The sequence below is a fragment of the Marmota monax genome, unplaced genomic scaffold, assembly GCF_021218885.2.
Source record: "Marmota monax isolate L192 unplaced genomic scaffold, Marmota_monax_Labrador192_F-V1.1 WCK01_AAM20220418_F8-fsc00154, whole genome shotgun sequence".
Classification (NCBI taxonomy): Eukaryota; Metazoa; Chordata; class Mammalia; order Rodentia; family Sciuridae; genus Marmota; species Marmota monax.
The window spans coordinates 2,560,832-2,583,856 of NW_026691933.1; the positions used below are offsets into that span (position 1 = coordinate 2,560,832).

Sequence of the window (23,025 nt, forward strand, 5' to 3'; positions counted from 1 at the left end):
CCTGGCAACCGCACGGAGGCAGGCACAGAACATCTCAGGTGTATATTCCCTTCCTGTTCTGTCTATGTCTGCTTCTCCATGGTTTTGTGATTTCCGACACCCTCCCCCTTACCACATCCTTTTCTGCCGTGGCTAGTTTAAGTCATGTTTGCCTCAGGTTACGTGTTCCAGAATCGCTCTGAAGTATTTCGAATGGGTTACTGGACTAGGAGAAGGGAACTGAAAACTTTAAAGATCCTGTCAGATTATCTGTAGTCTCTTTGCCAGTAAGGTCATGTGTTAATTGCGTGCTAATAGACCAATCATATTGTTGATGAAGTGTTCCAAGCAGCTGAGAAATTCATCCCAAGTAGTAGTGTGGATATTCTGGAGTAACTATTGTTACTGCCCAGGAAGAAAATGGGCTCCATCGGCACTAAAAGGGAAACACTAGTGATCAATCCTTTCATATCAGCCTCCCGGGTCAAGCTCCCTGGATTTCATTACAGATACCATGAGAAGATGGTGGGATAATGCTCTGTTGACAACAGGTGCCCCACTGAGCTACACTGCTTGTGATCATCCCTAAATCGGCATGTTCCACTTCCTTCTATACACTCTCAGGAAGGGTTTCTTTTTGTCCATCTCTCATCAAACCAGCCGCCCAAGGCTCCATCAAAAGGCAATCTACTAGTTTTAGATGGGGATTCTCCTTTACCATGTGCCTCCTACAGGAGGGCAATGAACGTAGGACAGGATCATGTGAGAACATTTCAGAGGAGGTATCCAACAGCTAGAAGAAAGGCAGCATTGGAGCCAGGTGTCCTTGGTCAACCTACTTGAATTTCCTAGGCCTTAGCTCCCTAACTTGTAAAACGTGGCATCAAGATTCAAGAAAAATTCTCTTCTATATACAGTTGGGTAACAGAGATTCAGAGATTCATGGCAACATCCTTTATCCAGAGAGATCCAGCCCAGATGCCTACTCAACGCTGTGCTGCTCTAGCTTATTCTCCCACCAAGTCATCAGAGCAGCCCTGGTCCTTGGGAAATTCTATTTCTTCCTTCCTCAATTTCAATTTGCAACTTCACTATCCTGAAAAAAAAATAATAATTCCCCCTTTGCTGCCCCGTTTTAGATTAGCAGTATCCCTGGACGCTGCCCATAATCTTACTTTCTGATTTTTGTTCTCTTTCAGAGACGCCACTAAATTTGTTTGTCCTGAACTATGCCTGACATTTTAGTCACTCTCCTCTCCTAGCCCAAAATCTATATTATGCCCCCTGACACGTTTGCTTCAACAGCTAATCCAGTAGTGATTTGCAAAATGATGTCCCCACCTCCACCTCAACCCATGTCTGCATCCTCATCTCCAGAACCTGTTAATCTTTTTCTTACATGGCAAAAAGGAGTTTTCAGGTGCAATTAAGGATCTTGAGATGGGGAGATTATCCTGGAATATCTGAGTGGGCTCAGAATCATCAGTAGGGTTTTTATACAAGGGACCAAAAGATTCCAGATTAATAGAAGAAGGCATGATGATGGAAGCAAAGGTTGAAGTGATACGGTTGCTGGAAGAGGGCTACAACCAAGGCATTCAAGCATCTTTGAGAAGGTGGGAAGGGCTTCATTCTATCCACAGAGCCTTGAAAAGTAATGCAGCCCTGCCAACAACTTGATTTTAGGACTCCCGACTTCCAGAACGGAGAGGTAATATAGGTGTGTTATTTCAAGCCACTAAGTTTGTGGCAACTTGTTACAGCAGCCATAGGAAACTCATACACCCTCTAGGTACCACCATCCCCAGACTGCTTAATGCCAAGTACCCTTCTTCCTTTCTTTCCTTGTTCCTTCTAGTAACTGTTGAATGAGGACCTCCACATTTAGCTCTACCATCAGTACTGAATAATGAGCAAGACAAACATTGTCTCTATGTTCATGACACTCTAACAAGAAATTCTGACCTGAAACTATAGGTACGAATGTGATGAGAACCACAAAGGAAGTACAGGATGCACACTGCAGGTGGTGGGGGCTGGGAAAGGCTCTGACCGAGTCTATGGATGGAGGAAGTTTAAGCTGAGACCTAAAAGATGAGGAGTCATTAGGCTGGAGAAAAGAGCCCAGCAGCCAGCAATGTGCTTTTTGAGCAGTGAAAAGAAGGTGAGTGAAGAGGGAAGCCAAGGAGAAGCCAGGGCCCAGGCAGGCAGAACTTGTGGGCCACGGAAATGTTTTGCTGTTTTTCACTTTGGCATAAGGAGAGAAGTTTAAACAGAACAAGGACATCTGAAAATGCCTGGCTCTTGAGACAACATCAGGGAAGTGACTTCAGGACACAAGGACGAACACTGGGTTCAAGCCTTTGAGGTTCTGATTTAATGTGCAAATATGCCTCAGGAAAAGAAGTACATATTCATCTACAGCTATGTGATCAAGTTTATCAGAAACAATTTCATCTCTCAGTGAGTAGACCACTGAGCAGTTCCGCAAAGAAGGGAGGGAAGGCTGAGAAAAATGCATGGCAAATGGAGTGAGCAGTCAGCCAGGCCGGCCTCCAGGGACTCAGTCCAACAGACCATTGACCCGGGGAGCGAGTGAGGCTGCTGGCCAGTGGCCCAAGCCTTGTGCATTCAGGACCTGCAGGCCAGAATAACCCAATTCACATTTGCCATTGGATGGGCCTTTAGATGGCTGGGCTGTCTGCCTCACCCTGGTACCCACCAAGCAGACAGCTCAGCTCAGACCACGGCTTGAGGCATGCAGGGAAGCGTTCCAGGCATGCCTCCCAAAACACGTAGAGGCAGCTGAGGACAAGGCCACTGGCTCCTCAGGCAGGCGCTTCCCTCCTGCACTGCTGGCTATTTTCTCAGTGGAGAAGAACCTAAATTGGAAGCAAATTCTCTCAGATTTACTTTTATTAGCCTTTAAAGCAAACATCTGCTGCTAGTCCCTATCACACAGTGAAACAGAAAACCGATAAACGAATTTTGACCCAGACCCTGAGACTGCCATTGAGCTCTCCCACCGACATTCAGATCTTATATGAACATTCTGGTCTGTATTTGGTGACATGGGTCTGACCTCACCAGGCACATAGATTTTAAGGAGAAGAACGCACCATCTAGCACATGGCAGATGCCAAAAACAAAACAAAACAAAACAAAAAAACACATAAGATCATTCATTATTGACTCCACAACGCACTCTACCCAACCTTAACCCAAAGCAGAAGCTTGCTACCTGACAATTTAACATATATATGAAATTTAGAAAATGCAAATTAAATCAGTGTATAGAAAGAAGCATGAACTCCCAAAAATTAATTTAAAAAGCCTATTCCTTTTCATAGCAATGAAGACCAGACACAGATGCATATTTCTGCCCCATAAGCAATCAACCACATTTTATGTATTTCAGTGGTTCTTTGAAATCAAGGTTTTAGGCCTGTGAGACCATAAGGAATTTTCTCAATGTCAATCATGGCCATAACCCACTACAGTCTTATTTTAATTTAATAGGCAAAAGGTATCTGATGAACCTAAGTTTCATTCAAGAATCGAAAAGTGAATGAAATGGGGGATAAGGTTAACTACAGTGAGTTAATAATGTCCTCCTAATACCAGGAATATCCTTAGTCACAAGATAGTGACATTCTAATCCCCATATCTCCCGATTAAACAAACAAGAGACCAGCGGCTTCATTTTCAGATGGGAAAGACATGTATAAGCAATAAGGCGAGAGTTCCTGACAATAAAAGTTACTTAGAAAAACTGTAAAATCACGTTACCCAGAGGTCTTAAAAAAAAAATGCATGTGCTTGTATTGGTTTGATGTAAGCATGCCTAGGAGCAGTTGCAGAGAAAAAAGACACTTTGAGCTTCCATTGTCACCACAGGGCTCTTTTTCTAGTCACAAACAAGCAGACACACCAAAGCATGATCTCCCAACAACGTCACAAACTCAGAGACGCATTGCCACAGACTGAGGCTGCTTTCCTCTCTGTAATACATGAACTGTCAGATCACATCACAAGAGACCACAGCACAGAGCTTTGCTGCTGTGAAATGGTCACCTTTAAACTCCGAGGATACATTTCTTCTACCCTGTCATAGATTTAAGCAAAAGAAGTATACTAAGAACTTCCTCCAGCCCCAGGGAAGTGAATTCAGCTACCTCATTTTAAAGCACAGGTTCCTGAGGCCAGAGCCAGGTTGCCCAGACGCACCAACAAATACAAACGCAGAATGCCTCCATTCCGTGCCAACCATAAAAGGGTCTGGGAGGCTTTTGAAGTCGTAGAGCACAATGCCTGCAAATTTAAATTCATGACTTACTTGCTGCTGGTAGAATTCATCTCATGTCCAGAATCTTCTACTGAAACAGTCATTTACAAAAACAAGCCAGCACACTTTACCATCTTCTCAAACAGGCGACAAGCTCCAAGGAAGAGGGTCTGTAGACAGCAGCTTTAATGGGACATGGGTAAGGATCTGGACAGTTGTGTTCAATCAGGTCACTAGTCCTGTGACAGAATAACGAGCCCTGTGTTTCCAGGCAGAGATGCCAACCTTGCCAAAGTTGCCGGTCTCAGAAGTAAGCATAACAGAGTTCCTGCTGGGCAGCCAGGCAAGCAATCCTCAACTTTTCCATTCATTGGTCATGATACAAAGTGTACTGCAAATGCTAAATGCATTTCAAAATATAATCCAAGTTCAGCTTCATGCCTCAGAAAGCAACTTAAGAAATGGAGAGAGGAAAAAAAATGAATATGTCTTATATACCTACTATAGGACAGGCACTCTGCTAGACCATTTATATAATTTCCTTTATACTGAAGATGAGCCCATAAAGAGCTTAGGCAAGAATAATTCTTCCCTATCCCATGGTAGATACAGTATTTTCCCACAAATGAAAGATGTAAAATAAGTTAAACACTGGTGTCCATAAAGGCAGACAACGGCAAGAGTAAGAAGTGCACTAAGAGCCCTGCCCTCTCTAACCACCCCATGCTTTCTTCAAGCACTCTCCTCCTACTAGGCTTCCTGCCCCTCATCCCATCATATGTATCCTTAGAATGGAACCAAGATGGGAGACAGTGTCCCAGTTGTGAAAGTTCTGAGTCGGAGCGCTATTTCTGCCTTTTTAAGTTATGTGCCATTGGAAAGGTCATTTAAACTCCTCGTCTCATGCTGAAACTTTGTGCACTCCAGTAAGGTGAGAATAAAGAGAAAATATATGTTAAGTACTTGAAAATTATAAATTCCAATGTGAGGCAGTGTTACCCCAAACCACTGAAAAACCAGATGTCTTTCATCATTTCCTTTACCAGGTGTACCTCAGAGTACGAAAGAAAGCAGCACTCCAGGATGATCTTTAGAAGAACCGCCAGGTTATCTGCTTTCCTTCAACTCTGGGAATAATTAAGAAGAACAGAAATCCTTTTCACATGCTGGCATTGTTTCAGTCATTTTTCCACTGCAAAGGCTCTAGATCAACTGAAAAACTTTCAGATGATGATGACTACAGTAGTCGAACAAGGACAACCTATCATGACCCAGACTGCCCTGATGTAGCCTCTTTTCACAATGAAAATAGGTTGGTCCTGTGACTCACTGGACTCACTGTGACCTATAAAATGTGGCAGAAGTGACACCCTGTTCCAGGACTCAAACTTAGAAGGGTCTCGAAGTTTCCATGTTTATCCTGAGCAATCATGTAAGCAATCCTGATGGAAGGACCACATGGAGAAATGATAAGGGGAGGGAGAGAAACCCAGTTGCCCAGCACCCCAGCTGAGCCCAGCCTTCTACCCATTCTCCTGGAAGCATCAGATGTTGAGTCAGCCACCTTGGGTATTCCAGTTCAGCGAAGACCTCAGATGATGGTAGCCCTAGATCAGGTCATGAGGAGCGCATGGGCCCAGATGAACCCAGTCAACCCCAAAAAATGAGAGGTAGTACCACTGAAGTCATTTAAAACATTAATTCTGAGGATTGTTTGTTATATAGGAAAAAAGGAGGAAGTAAAGAAAAGGGATCTTTGAATTCTACTATATGCTTCACCCTTCACATACATTATCTAGTTTAATCTTCATTATAACTATTTGATATGGGCAGAAGGATGCCAGTTTATATATGAGGCTGGTTGAAGTTAGGTCATCCAAGGTCAGGCAGATCCAGACATACTGGTTTCTGCTAAATAATTGAGAACTAGCAGGGAGCAGGAAGTGTTACTTGTTAATTACTTAATTTAAAAAATATAAATGGAAGCACTGCATTACATTTAAAAGAGCTTTAGACTAGGAGCCTCAAAACTTGAATTTGACTCCTGACCTCATCATTAGCTGTATGAAACTGAAAAAGAAATTTAAATCCCCAAAGTATCATTTCATAAAAAAGGAAATATCTTCTTAGAATTTTATGGTTGTTGGAGAGATCAAAATGAAATATTGGATAAAAAGGACTTTTGCAAACAAGAGAAAAAATGTCCTATACAAATGTAAAGAAATGTTCAGTGAACTTGAATTTTCATCAATTTATAGTTATCACAGAAGCAGCGGGATACAAACTATGTGTACTTTCCTGTCTCTTTCCAGGAAAAAATATTCATATAAACACTGCTTTGTCTCAAGAACTTTGGAGCACATCGCTTTTTGAAAAAATGCAAAATAAACTCACAGACAACTATTTAATACAACACCTCCTTACTAATATTTTTGGAGAAAAAAACTACAAAAAGTATAAAACCTCTAGTTTTTAGGGAATAGCTACATTTTTCCATCCGTGTGATCCACTATCTGATGATAGTTTTGTTCCTGAAGAGGAAAAAATGGTATTAGTGATGACTGCAGGAAATGTGTCTAGTCCGCAGTCCTGAGGTGGACAAACGAAAGGCTCAGTGTTGCAAAAGTCCTTTTTATCCAATATTTCATTTTGATCATTCTTTATTTCCACACGGTTTGTACCTCATTCTTTTCATTCCAACCAAGATATGAGGAATGAAGTAGAAAACAGGTCATTGGTAACACAGACGGGCCCAGGTAAGTATCCAAAGTTGTCTCTTCTGTTCAATGGTATAGGATACAAGTTTTCTCATGAACGAGCTCTTTCCTCTTGGGTGGGCAGTGGCAGGCAGCTAAGAGCATGAGAACAGCCCTCCAAAGGCATTACTTAGTAGTGGGAGTATTCACCACTCTACATAAGATTCTCTCACTGTAAGTAACATTTAGGAGCAGAATAAGATGATAAGTATATAAAGCTTAGATCACGGAATTAAGAACAAAAGTTTTATTAAAGAGTCAATTATGTGCCAACTCCTGAAAATGAAATGATAAGTAGCAAGTATGTGCTTTCTCTTAAAGATCTCAAAGGATTCTTTTCCAAAGCCCCAAAGCCTATACATTTGTTTTTTGCTACATGAATAAACTAAAGATTGCAGTTCACATTTCAAAGTGGAAGGAACAATGGCTAAATTAAGACTAAGAAAAACAATCTACTTAATGCAATAAACATTTTTAAATAAGGATAGAATTAGAAATAAAATCTAATCTATTTGATTCTGAATTCACAACTCAGTTTTTTTTTTTTTTTACAAGTGTACTAATCTCTGTTAATCTAATGTATACGATACATATGTACACTTATTTATGTGACATGTTGTCATTTGTTCACTGGAAAAATGGGAACCTTAACCACTCTTCTGAACCTAATTACATAAAGATAGAAACTATGAGTATCCCTCTATGTTAAATCCTTTATTTGAATTAGCAATCCCATTAGGAAAATTGTGCTCCCAAAGTAATGAACACTCTAGTATGATTACGGCTGAGTTGGCATGTCTTTTGTCCCATCTTTCTAAAAGGCTATTACAAGTGTTTTATTATTATGAATATTAATAATATACTGTTTATGTTTGTATTTTTAATCAAATAACACTCATAAAACTCTGAAAAACACTCTTTATAAAATATTTCTTTTAATTGTCAATGGACCTTTATTTCATTTTTTTATATGTGGTGCTGAGACTCAAACTTAGTGCCTCACATATGCTAGGCAAGCACTATACCACTGAGCCACACCCCAGCCCTGAAAAATACTCTTAAATCCACATTTTGAAAGGCACAGCCAATATTCCCACGAACATATTCAATTTTTGGTTTATTAAAAAAAGGGATAAAATATCTGGCAAAATACCTTGATTGCATTGTAACCATCTGAACAGAAAATAAATGTGGGCACATGAACTGATAGAGACATGACATTATCTCCCATTCATTGGTTATCATTCCAAAATTAATGGAAGAAAAATACACTGTGCAGTTAAAAGTTCTTGTTCCAATCAAGCATGCTAGAAGCCATTTATTAATGTCCCCGATAAGAGTCTCCTCCCCAGCTGTGGCTTCATGTGCCATGCCTCCTTGGATTAAGCAGCAACATGAGGCCCCGAATTCTGGCTAGCCAAATAACCACAGCTAGCCAGCTCTGTTGGATCCACCACAATGGTTCCATCTATAGATGTCAGTGTGTGAGACATGGCACACATATAACCACCACCTTTAAAAAGGAGCGATTTTGCAATGATATAGTGAGTTTATCCAAGGTAGACAGTCAAATAAAGAATTTATGCATCAACATGAACTTCTTCAGCCTGAAGTAGTCAACACACTCAAGGACAATGGTATATATCTCTGTAGCGCAAGTTAATTTAATAAGACACCAGTGGGAAGAAATCTTTCAAACAAAAGCACAAAGAAACACAACGTAGGGTTTTCAAGGCCCTTGTGAAATGCAGATAAGCAATATGGCAGGAGAATTAAAAGGATTCAGATATTTTATGGAAGTGCAAACAATAAAGGAGAAAAATATTCAGAAATAGTCACACTAATGACCACCACTACTTTGAATCATTTGTAAGCTACCAAATACATGAACGGAGTTGTAACAAGTGTAGGCATGAAAAGAAGCAAACACAGAGGTTACAGGTGTTATTAATTAAGCAGTTAAATTCATTTATATTCATAAATATGTAAGAAAACTGGAAAACTTACCATAAGTACTCTGATGAACAATTCAAGAGGGAAAGTACAGCTCCGCTTTTCATTTTACACTACTGCTTTCTTCCACTGCCTATTTTTAAAAGTGTTAAGAACTCTACTCAAATAGATAGAAAATAATTATGGGAAAAGAAAGCATTAATCTACATAACTTCATGAATGACTAAAGAGGCAGATGTATAATATCAGGCCCATACCTAAAGCAGGACGTAAAGATTGTGAACAAATCTATAGACCAGTCCTTGCAGATGAGACAGATAAATGATGGGTTCCAACACGGTGTGCTGAAATTCTTTGTATCTCCAGAGATGAATAAATGCAAGAGAGTTGGCAGAAACACCTATATAATCTTTTTACTATGCCCACTGCCTTTCTGATAGAGTTCCTCAGGATGAACAGAAAAGAGTGCACTTAAGCCAAAGAGCCAGATTCTCTATGGCAGGGTGTAGAGTCAGTTTCACGTGGTAGACACTTCCTTCCTGGGTGTATATCAGCCACACCACAGGACAGATAGTGGTCAGGACTGCACGGGACCACTTAGGGCAATATTACATCTGACACATAGCTTGACCTTGCCAAATTGTGTTTTCAGTGTTTTATACTAAGAAAGCATTTTGACTACAGAGCAGTTGCTACAAAAGGGACATGTCTACAAAGACATCCCTGTCTCCTTGGGTTCTGAGTACTCTTGGAGTACCTCATGGTCTTTGATGATTATGCCAAGGATAAAGAAGGTCAGAAATCCATACAGAGATTGCTATCTCAGGCTCCTAATGTAGACATCTCAAAAATGTGAGCCATTCTTAATTCTATCTTTGCAATCCTTTTTTCATCTGGACATTCACAGATGAATGAAGGTTCTTTTACCCAAATATCTAATAGGTCCTCAAATCTGTCCCTTCCTTCCCATTCAGATGCTTCAGCAACAAATCCAGGCCTCATCACATCCATCTAGACAGAGTCAAAGTTCCCTCATCACTCCCTGGTCAGATCCATCCTTTGCAGCATTTGAAAATTCATGTTCCAACACCAGCCACCCAGTATTGCCTCTGACTCAAAATCAATGACTTCTAACAACATTTCCCAAAATAGTCTTCACAGACAACTCCCCTCCCAAGGAGCTCCATCAAAAACAGATTCAGTGATCAAAACTATTTAGAGAAGCTCTTAGACATTAATAATGTAGGTTAGCATATTATACCCTCTAAGAAATTCCACAGGAGAAAACTTCAATAAAATGTATCCCAGTTTTTCCTCAGTTTTTCAATCACAGAAACTTGTTTTGATTAAGACCCCTACAATATCCAGTAGAATCAGTAATACAGAAAGCTGCATTTTGGGTAAAGCTGCCCCAGAACACAAAGTCCAAACTGTTTGACATACTGACTTAACATACAACCTTTATCACTGGGTCCTGCTACTGTAAAACCTTCAGAACCCCCTTTTCAGTGCTGTTCGTGTCCTTCCTAAGTTCAGGCTCTCTGCTGACTGATGGATTACGCTCTCCTGCCCCTCAGGTCGAAGTACCACCAGGGTCAGCTCCTGTCCTCCTTCCCAGGTCTATCCTAACCTCACTGTCTCATCCATCATTCCATCTTCCAATGTCCTGCTGCACTGAAGTTTCTAGAGCAGCTCCACACTAAGGTTTTGGTATTCCGTATGATGGCATCCCTTTCTCCACCTAAATTGTAAGCCCTAGGGGGAATTTGGAATAGATAACTACTTTTATCACCAGCTCACAATGATTCATATTTTACAACTAATTACTATAAATTCATGAAACCTAGAATAAGATTTTATACCATGCAGGTGCTAAATATCATTTAATGAAAACAAGGTGGGCTGCTCCAATTGTATCAGTGTAAGAAAAGGAAGGGGGAGGTATATTGTAATAGAATGAAATTCTCAGAGTAGAAGTAATTTGGCAGAGTGGGTAAGGAAGGAGTTTCTACAATGCTGCACCGGGATTCTAGATTGTCTATGAAAACATCCCCAATGCCAAAACAACAAATAAGTAACCTCAAGGCCATGTGCACCAAACCCAATTCAAAGGGAATTGCCCAATGGGAAAAAAAAATTGCCTCTGATAAGATCAAAGGTAGTATACAGTGGTTTACAGGGAAAAAAAAGAGGGTCAGACCTTCTGGAGTATGTTAAGTCCCAAGTCAGATAATTTGCTAAATCCTAATACAGTAAGTTTCTTCTCTTCCCTTCCTTCCTTCTAGTCACCAGTTATTTATTAAATTTTGACTAAGTGTCAAATACCAAGAAAAAAAAAAGAACAACAACTGGAAATGTCTCAGGGAAAAATTAGAATAAACTGAGGTATGGAAGAAAAAAGCCTCTACCTTCTCAAAGTCTTAGGAAATAGCAATTTTATGTTGTTTATGAACACAACAAGGATAAGATAGCCTAAAATAAGTCTTATCTAAAGGCTGTCAAGAGTAATAAGAGGGCAGAACATGCAATGTTTGACTTTTTTTTTTTTTTTTTTGGTTTACTGGTTTGAGAACCAATGACTCTGTCTTGCTAAATTGAGTTCAGTGTTAAGACTACACACTGCTGGTAGCAATCAGTCTTCTAAGCCTAACCCATTGCCTAATACATGGTGGGCACTTAATAAGTCTGTTGAGTCAACTGTTGAACACAGAAATTAATGAAAGAAGGCAGGAAAGGAGACCTTCTGCCTGTATATAGAAATGCGGTTTGGCTAAAAATTTTTACAGTGTAATTCCTTTATAGTAGAACACAGTGGAAGGTGGGCTGTAAATCTCCATCCTTACCTTCTTGAGTTAATTCGCATTTCCCTATAAGATACTAAAGATTAAAATTCATATGCAAAACAAAGTCGATAGGCCTATGTGATTCCCTTTTCATGTAGTAGTCATTCAGCCAAATTTAGGTCTCCTTTAATAAAAGCACCATGACAGAATTTTGCATGGACAGTCTATTTTATACAATCTCAACAGAAAAACAGGTGAAGAGAATAATAGTTGAATTGAGACACCTATCACATAGGAGGTGTGGTGTATGCTCAGTCTGACCAGAGAGCCAGTTAGCTGAGCTAATTTAACTTTACTTATAATACTGCATTTACTACTTGGCTTGTGCACACATGCAAAAGTTGCTAGGAATTAAATGAGGAGAAAATGTTGGTAGCTTAAAATTCATGTCATAGGATAATAGGATCACAAAATTGAAGACAATGTGATCTAAGACAGCCTTACAAGAGAGAAAAGATATTTTTCCGTAGAGGCATTTGCAATGAAAATGAACAAAGATAGAAAAAGGAAGAACAAATTTCTCAGTGGCTGTTTAACAACACCCAATCCTTCCTTGTTCTCACTTCTATAATGCTGTGAATAGGTGGTAGGCTCAAGAGATTGCTGAAACTAATACAACTCGGGATAGCATAGTTAATAAAGAATCACATTCAAGATCCCCAAACAACTCACTCAAAACATTAAAGAAATCCACCTGCAGTAGGTTTATCTGGTAGGATAATGCTGCACTTTGCATGCTCTATTATGTTATTAATATATTAGTATGATGCTTAAGTTTATACTTTATAAATCTCTATAATGGAGACAATGAGATCATCTCACAGATAAAGACTTAGTATGAAGTCCAAAGATGTGAAAAGTCTAAAGGTGTGATTATAGTATTTGTCCGACACATACCAGGGCTTAATAAGTGACAGGTAGGTTTGTTTCAATGTTCCTAATAATTATGTTGTTACTTCTCATGTCAACCTTCATTTTAGCATTTCTTGCAGCCCAGTCCAGAGCCTTTCATAGGCATTTAGTGAACTGAATGTTAACTGAAACTTTCTAGGCTTACCTTGTAAACTAAAACGTTTATCTTATTGACTGACACCTGTTGCTTCTCAAGGGCAGGTATCATCTCCTGTCACACTGTGGAGGGTTCATGCTCCCTCTGGAAGTGGCTACAATTGCTTTAAACTATAACTTCTTTACAATGGTTGTTTTCTGCATGGTGCTGAGAAGAGGTTCAGAGATGAGGTTGATACATGAAAAATGCCACCTTTTTCAAAGCAACATGAAAACATCAGAAGACCATAGCCACTAAGATCTGTTGTGTTTCTTGTTTGTTAAGCACTTCTAAACCCTTAATATATGTTAGATTTACTCTTAACTTTTCATAAATGCACATAACTTTTCTTTGTATTTTTACAGATGAGGAAATAGGTTAAATAGATTAATAACTTTAACCCCAAATCACATAAATTGTGAGCGATAAAATCAGGCTGCGAGTCCAGGTCTCTAAGAATTCCAAAGTTTGAACTCATAACCAAAAGCCATATTACAGGCCACTTTAGCAACACTGAGTTACTAAACATCCATCTACTGTGACACCAGTTTTACCCATAGCCCTACAGACTCTGACTTATGTTCAATACCTTCCAACACAATAAAAAATGATTCGCTTCTTTCCCTCCCTATCATCTCTTTCCACCTGCCAGGTTACCTGAAAATCTAAGTACCAGCATCCTCCTTGAAGCACCTTGTCATGTCATGTCTACTAATATGAAAGAGCCACACTTGGAGATGAGTGACAAATTCACAGGGGCTGTTTATTTAATGCATTGCTACCTACTATCTGAGCTGAAAGGATACATGAAAACTGAGTTCACCTTAGAAATCTTTCTCAGTTTCTCTTAAGAAAGAGGATAAAAGAGTGCAATTCCCAGGATGCAATTCCAGCCCTCGCAGCTGCTACTGCCAGCAACACTATACTCCACGCAGTAGGAAATTCTCTCAAACACCCATATCCTGCCTTTAAACCAAACCTACATGTACCCCAAAGGGTGAAACTTTCAGGTATCTGTAAGGAGACTGTGGATAAGCAAGAAATGGCACAGTTATGCCTTAGAAGCAAGGCGGCTTAATCTCTAAAACAGCACCTCAGTAAGTATTTATCAAATGAATGAATAATTAATGGAACACTAGATTGGAGGACAGTGGAGAAGACAGCCAACCCCATTCCAGGAGGAACTAGCTATCAGTGTAGTGCCGAAAACTTTCCCTGCTAAAATCTCTCATGTTAAATTAAAAATATCAGAGTATGCCTAAGGCTGGAATCAACCCCACCTCTTTCTAAAAGTCATTTCAGAATCCAAAGTTAATGAATTCTCCTTAGAAAAGGGCTACCCCCCTCACTATGTCCAATTTTACTTCCTAAATAGACAACAGATATTTTTACTATGCCCTTTTCATTGACATATAACTAACCTAGAGACATAGGTAAACTAAAATTTGTAACATTTATGAATGAAACTAATATCCTAGAATGTCAAATACAGAATATAGGTGGAGTCTCAACAATATGAAAATCCAAAATGCTACAAAATTCAAACTGTTTTGAGCATAGACATGATGTCAACAGGGAGAAAATTTCATACTTGACTTCCTGTGATGGGCTTCAGTCAAAACATAGATGCACTGAAAATATTCTACAAAATTACCCTCAGGTTACATGTATAAATTATATATAACATAAATTATTTTCACATTTGTATGTGGGCCCCAGCCCCAAGATGTTTCATTATGTATGTGCAAGTACTCATTTAAAAAGAAAAAATCCGAAATCCTAAGCACTTCTGATCCTGAGCATTTCCAGTGTTATGATTTGGATATGAGGTATTCTCCAAAAGCTCCTGCGTTAATGCAGGAATATTAAAGTGAATGATTAGATTATGAGAGCTGTAATCTCGTCAGTTCATTCTAGTTTGAATGGACTAACTGGGTGGTAACTATAGGCAGGTGGGGTGTTGCTGGAGGAGGTAGGTCACTGGGGGGTGCCCTGGAAGGATTCATCTCTCTCGTGGACCCTTCTCTCTTCTTCCCCCTTTTTCCTCTTTGTTTGGCTGCCAGAAATAAAGCTGTGCTCCTGCACCAGGTTATTCCACCTTGATGTTCTGCCTTACCTTGGACCCAGAGCAATGGATTCTCCTGGCCATGGAAAAAACCCTGGAACCATAAACCAAAATAAACTTTTCCTACTCTGAGATGTACTTGTAAGATGTTTTGGTCACAGTGATGCAAAGCTAACACATCAGGTAAGAGATACTCAATGTATAATAGTTTTGACTAAACAAACTCTAGCAAAAAACCTACACATCTATGAGTGGCATGAAGTTGCAGGATATGAAACAGTAAATGCCTCTCTGATTATCTCTAACCTTCATCACAATAAGCCTTACCCTGTGACTCTCTCTTTGGCTTATATGTAATCCAGGCAAACCCAGAGCTAGCACCTAGCCCTAACAACTTATACTACCTTGTTTACCAAACTTTACAATGATATACAAGTACAGTAGCATAATATCTGAAATGCCAATTTTTTTTTTTAACTAACACCTATCATTCCAGAAACTATTTCTGAAGGGAAGTCACAAATGAAACTCACAATGAAGTCACAGAAGGGCTGCCCTGCACCCTGCATGTTCAAGAAGCAGAGAAAGGGGACAAATCTACATGAAGCCCTACAGTACTGGCTCCCTATAAATTATGTATCAAAAAAAAAAAAACACACACACAAACAGAAACTGCCATTTATCCATGTGAGATATGCCCAGTTTTCAAAGTAATGGGTAAAAATGCTCCAAACCTCAATTGTCTTCATTATGGCTCAGACAAGGCACACAAACTCATTTTTTTTTATTCTCTAAGTACAGAAAATTGCTTCACTTCTCAAGTAAATATATGCTAGAAACTTGCGGATATCTCAAGAATGCTTTGTAGCTAAAGAAAGTAACATCATTGCCTACTCATTTTGCTTAATTTGCTAGTCTCCCAGCAACTTTGTGCTAACACTTTCATCCCATTTTAGATCCTAGGATAAGGCAGCAGTCCAGGGCCCTGGAAAGCCTCCACCTCCAACAGCCAGCAGCTCACTGGGCCACCAAGGTTGCGGGATGGAGTCTCTTCCCAGGATGCCTTCCTGCTAATATATTGGTTACATGCATTTTACTTATTTTCTCCAAGTTACATTCCAGTAACTAAGCTTCATAAGCTTCTTCGGAATTGTTTATTCTGTGTTTTAAAGCTCCATCAGCTGTTGGGATAATTTGCAACATTCTCTTTCTTTTTAGCTAAGCAGGATTGGTGAGCATTACTGGACCTTTGGGTGGAATCCCCGCTATTTAAAATTCTTGCTGCTAGGATTAAAGGAGATAATGCCTATGAAAGCTCTTGGTAAACTGTAAAGTCCTAATCAAATGGAGTGTGCTGTTATTATATTAACCATCATAGCCATAATCACAACGCAGCTGAAATGGTGGCTTTAAAATACTGGTACACATTTGGGCCTTCTCTTGGCTTCATTCCCACACCAAGGCCTATGTTGATGTCCAACATATGGAAACCCCTCAAAGAAATTCTGCTTGAATGAATAAATGAACGACTCAAAAACATCGCATGATTTCCAAAAATACCTGCACAGGCAATGATAATAACAATAACCACAACTAAGCAGGACAACTTAAAATACTCTGCCAAAAAAAAAAAAAATGTGGTGCTGGGAAGAAATACTGCAGAACAAACATTTTTCTAAAAATAATTTCTTTGATAATGAAATCTAGTCCTTTGCAATAAGGGGAGGAGATGATGGAGTAGATGCATACATGAATTCATATCAGTCAAAAAAAATCTGTATAATCATGATAGCTTGGAGAAGGAGGCTGCCAAACCAGAAAAAGGGAAGGGGTGCTATAGTGTGAATGGGATTAATTAGGCAATGGTCACCCTCAAATAAAGCATTATAAGAAAAGATCTTTTTTCCCCTAAACTGTGTATTTCTAGGTGTGGAAATAACAAACTATATGTCTCAGAAGGGAAGAGACACAAGCAAGAAAGAAGTGACTAAAAAGGAGGTTATTTATATAAAATGTTTTATTTCATTTCTGGAAATAAATCCAGAAGAATGCTTCTGTGAACATTTGCAAGAATAGCTTTGGGTACTAAAGGGGTGATCTCCTTTAGATGCCTGTGTGTAAAGTGGGGTGTAGGAGTAGGTGAGGAGAAAAAATAAAAAGAAAGTGGCAACAGCCATCAAAAGGGGGCTCTTTTATTTTATCCAACTTAACAGAAGCTTCAAGGATGTAAAGAAATGCCAAGGTAGCTACCCGTTACTCAGAAGAAAAGCAATGTCTGCACCGAGTTTAACCTGGATAGATGAGAATAACCTAAAAGTCCCTTTTATTCTAAGGCGCTGGGGTATGGTGGTGGGGAGTGGGGGCTTAGAGGAGGGTCCACATCCCAGGCGGTCTGCAAGGCTCTGAGGCAAAAGGGCCAGTGCACCCACAACCGCTCAGCTCCACTCCAGAAAATATCGTATTTCTGCCCATCAATCAACATTAAGCAGCTTAGGGGCTGAGCTTTAGGCACAGGCAGTTGCCACTAGCAACAGGGTCCACGCTCCTGGTGAACAGAGGCAGACACTGGCAGGGAGAAAAGAGCCACCTGAGTGAAAGGTCCTGGGTTGGGCAGACAAGGTCAGGGACCAGGTGCATAAGGGGAGGGGGAGGGGCAGTGGCAGTGGGAGGTGGGAGCCAACCCTACTGGGGGCTGGGCAGGCAGTGGCCCAGACGGCTGATCTCCCAGATGAGAGTCGGTTTCTCGTGCCACAGTACTGCACTTGCCAAATTCACCAGACTCCGTCTCCCCCATCCCCCGCCCCCAAGGCGCCAAACTCTGCTATCACCTGGATACCAGCCCTGTGCATTGGAGTAGGCCAGGGTACCCAAGACCCACCCTTCTGTGCGTGCCTACACTCCTGCCCTTTGGGAATCCCTGGAAGATGAAAACATGGAAGTGTGTCTGCACGTGTGCGTGTTTTCATTTGCGCTTCCAACACAAAAGCGAGGCCCCACAGGTGGAAAAATCCGATGTGTGCGTGTGTGTTCGCGCGCACGCACGCTGCGCTGGGTTTCGGCTTGGGTTGTTTGGGAGCAGGGCGGCGGATGCGCGCACACTCACTAACCCGAATTCCACCCACCTTCCAGCCTTGCCTGCCTCTCAAGTCCTGGCACTAGCTTTGAGATTTCAGAGAAGAGAGAACCCTTAACCTCACGCCACCTCCCCGAACTTCTCCCCCTGCCGTAGGGATCCGGTAAAGTGGAAAGGGCGGGCAACCCATGACCGAAAGCGAAGGAGGGCAGAGGTGGAACTAGGAAACCAAGGAAGGACAGGCACAGGTCCACAGAGACCCAGGACAGCCAAGGAGCCGAAGGACTGGGGGATTGTACATCACGGGAGGCCATTCGCTAGGGACACCCTTAGGAGGGGTGTGGGTTGGTGTCTCCTTACCTGGCCTTCGGTGGAGCATTTTGCAGCGGGCTGGGGACAGGGTAGGCGCTTTCCCCCTTGAGGGAGACCTTGCATTGCCATCACTTTGGGGGCAGCAAGGCTCTGGCCGCAGAGTCCGGAGTTGACAAACTTGCCATGGCAAGCCTGGGCCACGCACACTCCACAGCCGGGGCACCTCGCGTTCTTCTGCTTTGTTGTGCTCGGCTGCCAGTGCCCCCTGTGCCTGCCTGCCTGCCAGTGTCCCAGCGCCCTCTTAGCCACGGGACCTTTCCTTGGCGTTCATTCCTCCTCCAGTCGGCAGTTCCACTTTCCTGTGAGGCGTGTGTTAAAGAGATGCCCCAAAGCGCCTGGCTGGGCTGCACAGCGTGCGCTCCTACCGGGAGGCTCCGGCAAAGGGATTCCCGCCCCCAGCTTTCTCCCCCTCCCCGCCCCCTTCACGCCCCCCCCCCAACCCCCAGTCAGAAGCTGCTTAGATTCAGCGCTGTCAAATCCAGCCCATCTGCTGCAATCATAATCAGTCTCAACCGAACGGTTCTGACAAATCTCCGCCTGGAGCCGGAGTTGGGGGAGCCGGTGGGTGAGGGGCGGGGAGGAGAGGCGGGGGGAGAGGGGTGACTGGGACCCAGCATTGAAGGGAAGAGGGGGCCTGGAGGCTTCTATTGTCCGCCCTACTGCCCCAATCAAGGAACTGAAATGGGAAAGTAGGGAACCAACCAGAAGGGGAAACAGTGCTTCCATTTCCCAGTTTCTAGTGTAAAATGAAAGAAAAGAAAGAGAATAAAGAAAAGATCCATTCCAGGAGGGCCCTGGTTCCCCCCCCCCCGGCCCCCACCCCCACCCTTTGCTCTGGGTGGAACGAATTTCTGCTAATGAACTAAGCAAACAGGTCCCTTAATCTTATCCTGGAGCTGACCCAGAGACTGGCACAGATTCCCAAAGTATTGTTAATTGGCAGGTAAGAGCTGGAACTAACAGCCATTTGTCTGGAGTCAGAAGTTGGTTCCCAAGTACATTTGGGAATAAAGACTATGGAGGAAAAAAATCCTGCTGGCATTTCTGGAGATAAAAGGAAATTTATTTTGGGCCAGAAAATGCTGAACTCAGTTTAGACTCATTTTGCATTTAAAGAATTCTCATAAATTTTCCATTTTCTCATGAAACTGCTACTTTTCAAGAAATGGTATTTTATTAGAAATAATGACTCCTAAAATTGATATTTTTCCAAACTAAAATAGTTTCTTCTGCAGATAAAATGAGGTGATCTTTTTAACAATATACTTTGAACTGTTTAAATATGCCATTTTTATATAACCACATACATTTGTACTGGTGATACAGTCACAAGGACGACCTCAAAAGGTTTTTTTTTAAATATAATAAAAATGACAATAGTCTTAGAGACACATAAACAAGTCTTAAAACATGAAATAATACTACCAATGGGATTATACCTGGTTTTGTACATTTATCTCAAGTGCTAGGGAATGTTCAATTACTTTGAATGACAGTATTTGTTGGAGAAATAATTTGTTAGATAAACAAATCATCAGTGGAAAAGTTGCAAAGGAGAAATTTTAAGCCATTTATTCAAATAGATTTAAGATCTGGGAAAAAATAAATATACTTTACTGTGAAAATTGAATGGAGTTTTAAATTGGTGCTCAAATCGTTCTTTTGCTTTATGCTGTACTTGAAAAATGTATGCAAGCCACATTAAGCACCCACTTATCTAGGCAGAGACTGTGTCTCCCACTTATTTTATAGCTCAGTGGTGCTTACAACGACACTGTACAGCTACAGGCACTCTGTGAATACCCTTAGTTTTAAGTTTCATTTTTCAGATCAGAATTAAAAATCATAGGCATTATAATGAGGTAAAGTGAGGTTCAAGTGTTACTCTGTGTAAGTAATTAAGTCAAGGATGATGACACTGGTCATATTTTAAGATATTTTTACTAATATTTAAAACTATAGTTTTTCATTGTCAGGGTATTGATTAGATAAAAATTCTGAAAAGATTAACATGCTACCAAGAAAAATTTTCCAAAAGAGGTCTTCTCCATTAGCTTGAATTACGCTGGTGAGACCAAGTAATCCTGTTCAGCTAATTTGGTACTGTCCAGAAAAATAAAGACTTGGGCTGAGAGTTAGACATTTGGTTTCAGAAACCATCCGACACAAGAAATTTTATGAGTTCGATTGTGTATTTTTCTATCTTGGTAGTTTCAGGTGCATCAGTGGTAAGTGATAGCCTTAATCTAATACCACACTTAAATTTCTCAAATCCTAGGTACTAGCTTCAAAGTATAATCTATTTAGTTTTCTCACTTATTTACTGAGTGATTGCTATGGTCAGTGCTGGAATCTATGAGTGAGAAGTCAGACAAATTGTGACCTTGTTGACCTCACATTCTGGAGAGGAAGACAGACATTAGAATAGAATATGTAAGTACGTTAAATCTGGTTAGAAGGTAATCAGCACTATGGAGGAAAATAAAGCCGGGTGGGCTGGGTGGGATACAAGCTTAGGCATTGTTCATTGAAGATCTCATAAGGCTGAGCTTGACCAAAGGAAGCTGAGGAAAAGACAAGCCTTGCAGATACTTGGGGGAGATAGGCTTATGAGATATTGGGAAAAGCCGGTATTAAGCATAGCCTTAAATATGATTCTACCTGGTAAGGTCTAAGAACATTAAAGAAACCATAGGGATGAAAGAGAGCAGGAGGAGGATAAAGAAGTGGTTTGGAGGACAAATCATCGGTGGGAATGAAGAGGCCAATTTAAGTATTTGTTCTTTAAGCAAGGTTATATATAAGGATACAGTAACAGAAGAAAGGACATGATCATCTGCCTTTGAAAGAAAGGAAGGAGTAAATAACTCCAAGCCATTTGACCTTAGCACCCAGAGGAGTGGGTTTGCTATTATTTGAAATGAAGAAGAAACTAGGAGCAAATTTTGTTGGAAGAATTAGGAGTTTGGTTTTGGATACATTAAGGTTGGGATGCCTATTAATTTCAACATAGTTGATTTGCATAAAGCTCCTAGAAGAGCACCTGGTTTTTCAAAAGCACCACGTAAATGTTTGGAGTGGGGGAACTTGTGTTACAGGGACTTGGCATTGGTGGAGGTTATTATTGACATTTGTCAATCAAAATGAGATATTGAGTAGATATTTTAATGAATATCAATGTATAACGTTTAGGATACAAATCCGGGGAGGAAATGTAAATTTGGGAGTTGTATACACTGTAGATGGATAATTTAAGCCCATTGAATCAGTGCCATCATCAGGGCTGTAAATCCGGTTGGAGATGTTGAAGGATTGAATCTTGAGGCCCTCTGGCTTTAAACAGTCAAGAAAATGAAAAGGAATCAGAAAAGAAAACCAACCAGAGTGGCAGCCGGTGAGGCAGAAGGCAAACCAGGAGACTGAGCACCCCACCAGGAACTGAGAGGGGATTTCAAGAAGGAGGGAGTGATCCACTAGTCAAAGTTTCCTAGTATGACTTGTTTCTTTATAGAAAACCCAAATAAACATACAGGAAAACTGAGTTTATCACAGACAATTTAACTTTCTGTTGTCTGTTTATAGCACAACATTCATGGTGGTCCCAGCACCTAGCTAAAGGTAAGGCATGTGCTAGGTCTTCACTGTGCATTGCATCAAGTAATAAATCAAGGAATGGAATGCCTTGCACTGCAACGCACTCCTCAATGTATGTATGGTCCACGAAGGATGTTGCAAGGGGCTTCTACTCTTAAATTCAAGAAATACTGATGTAGGACAAGATTTCTCAGAGGAAAGGGACCCGAGAATCATTAAGTATTTCCTTTATTTATATCAAGCCCTGTCAGTAGACAACAGACTACAAGCCCACAATCAAGTCTCATCTGAAACATTTTCTTATAATTTTATTTTCAATAAAATTACTCAGAAAGATATAACTCACAACTGTGGAAATTTAGAAGAGCATTTCTCTGAGAAATCCTACCACTTATTAAGACAGCGACCAAATTAGAATGAACAAGACTTAAACAGACACTTTACCAATGTTAAAAAAAAAATAGCAAAAAAAAAAATGTATGCAAAGCAGTTCAACAGCATTAGTCATTGGAGAAGAGTAAATCACAATGAGATTTACCCACACCCACTGGAATTGACAAAATTGAAAAAATAGATAATATCAAGTGTCCACTAGGTTGCAGAACAACTGAAATTCTCATGCGTTACTGATGGCAATATAACAAACTTAGAATACCAATTGGCATAAAGTTAAAACAGACACCTAAAGGCTCATCCAGGAATTCCACTCTTTTTTTTCACCTCAAAGAAATGAAAGTGTTTTCACCTTACTGCTTGCACATAAATATTTATAGCAGCTTTATTCCAAATAGCCTCAACCTGGAACCTAAACTTTCATAAACTTGTAAATATATAAACAACCTATAGGATATCCAACCATACCATGAAATACTATTCAGCAATGAAAAAGGCTCAACTATTGACAAACATAACAAAATGTTTCTATCTCAAAGGCATTATCTAAGTGGAAGAAAGTCATATTTAATAATTTTCTTTTGTTTAATTCCATTTGATTCTTAAACTGGAAATAGGGGATTGACTGAAGAGTGACAGAGAAGTATTTGAATGTAGGAAAAAA

The 23,025-nt window shown here is 40.5% G+C and overlaps 1 protein-coding gene across 11 annotated transcripts in view; it reads right to left on the minus strand.

Moving 5' to 3' along the window:
* Nckap5 (NCK associated protein 5) overlaps window positions 1-23,025 on the minus strand; it is a 969,537-nt gene that overhangs the window by 566,533 nt on the left and 379,979 nt on the right. The window contains exon 1 of one of the 11 annotated variants that reach the window (XM_046449312.2): window positions 18,363-18,740. The exons of 9 other annotated variants lie outside the window; for them this stretch is intronic. Coding sequence is in view for 1 of the 2 variants with exons in the window: in XM_046448593.2 (XP_046304549.1) it covers window positions 4,316-4,368 (53 nt within the window). In the remaining variant the exon portion in view is untranslated. One more of the 11 variants, XM_046448593.2, reaches the window with a different exon arrangement.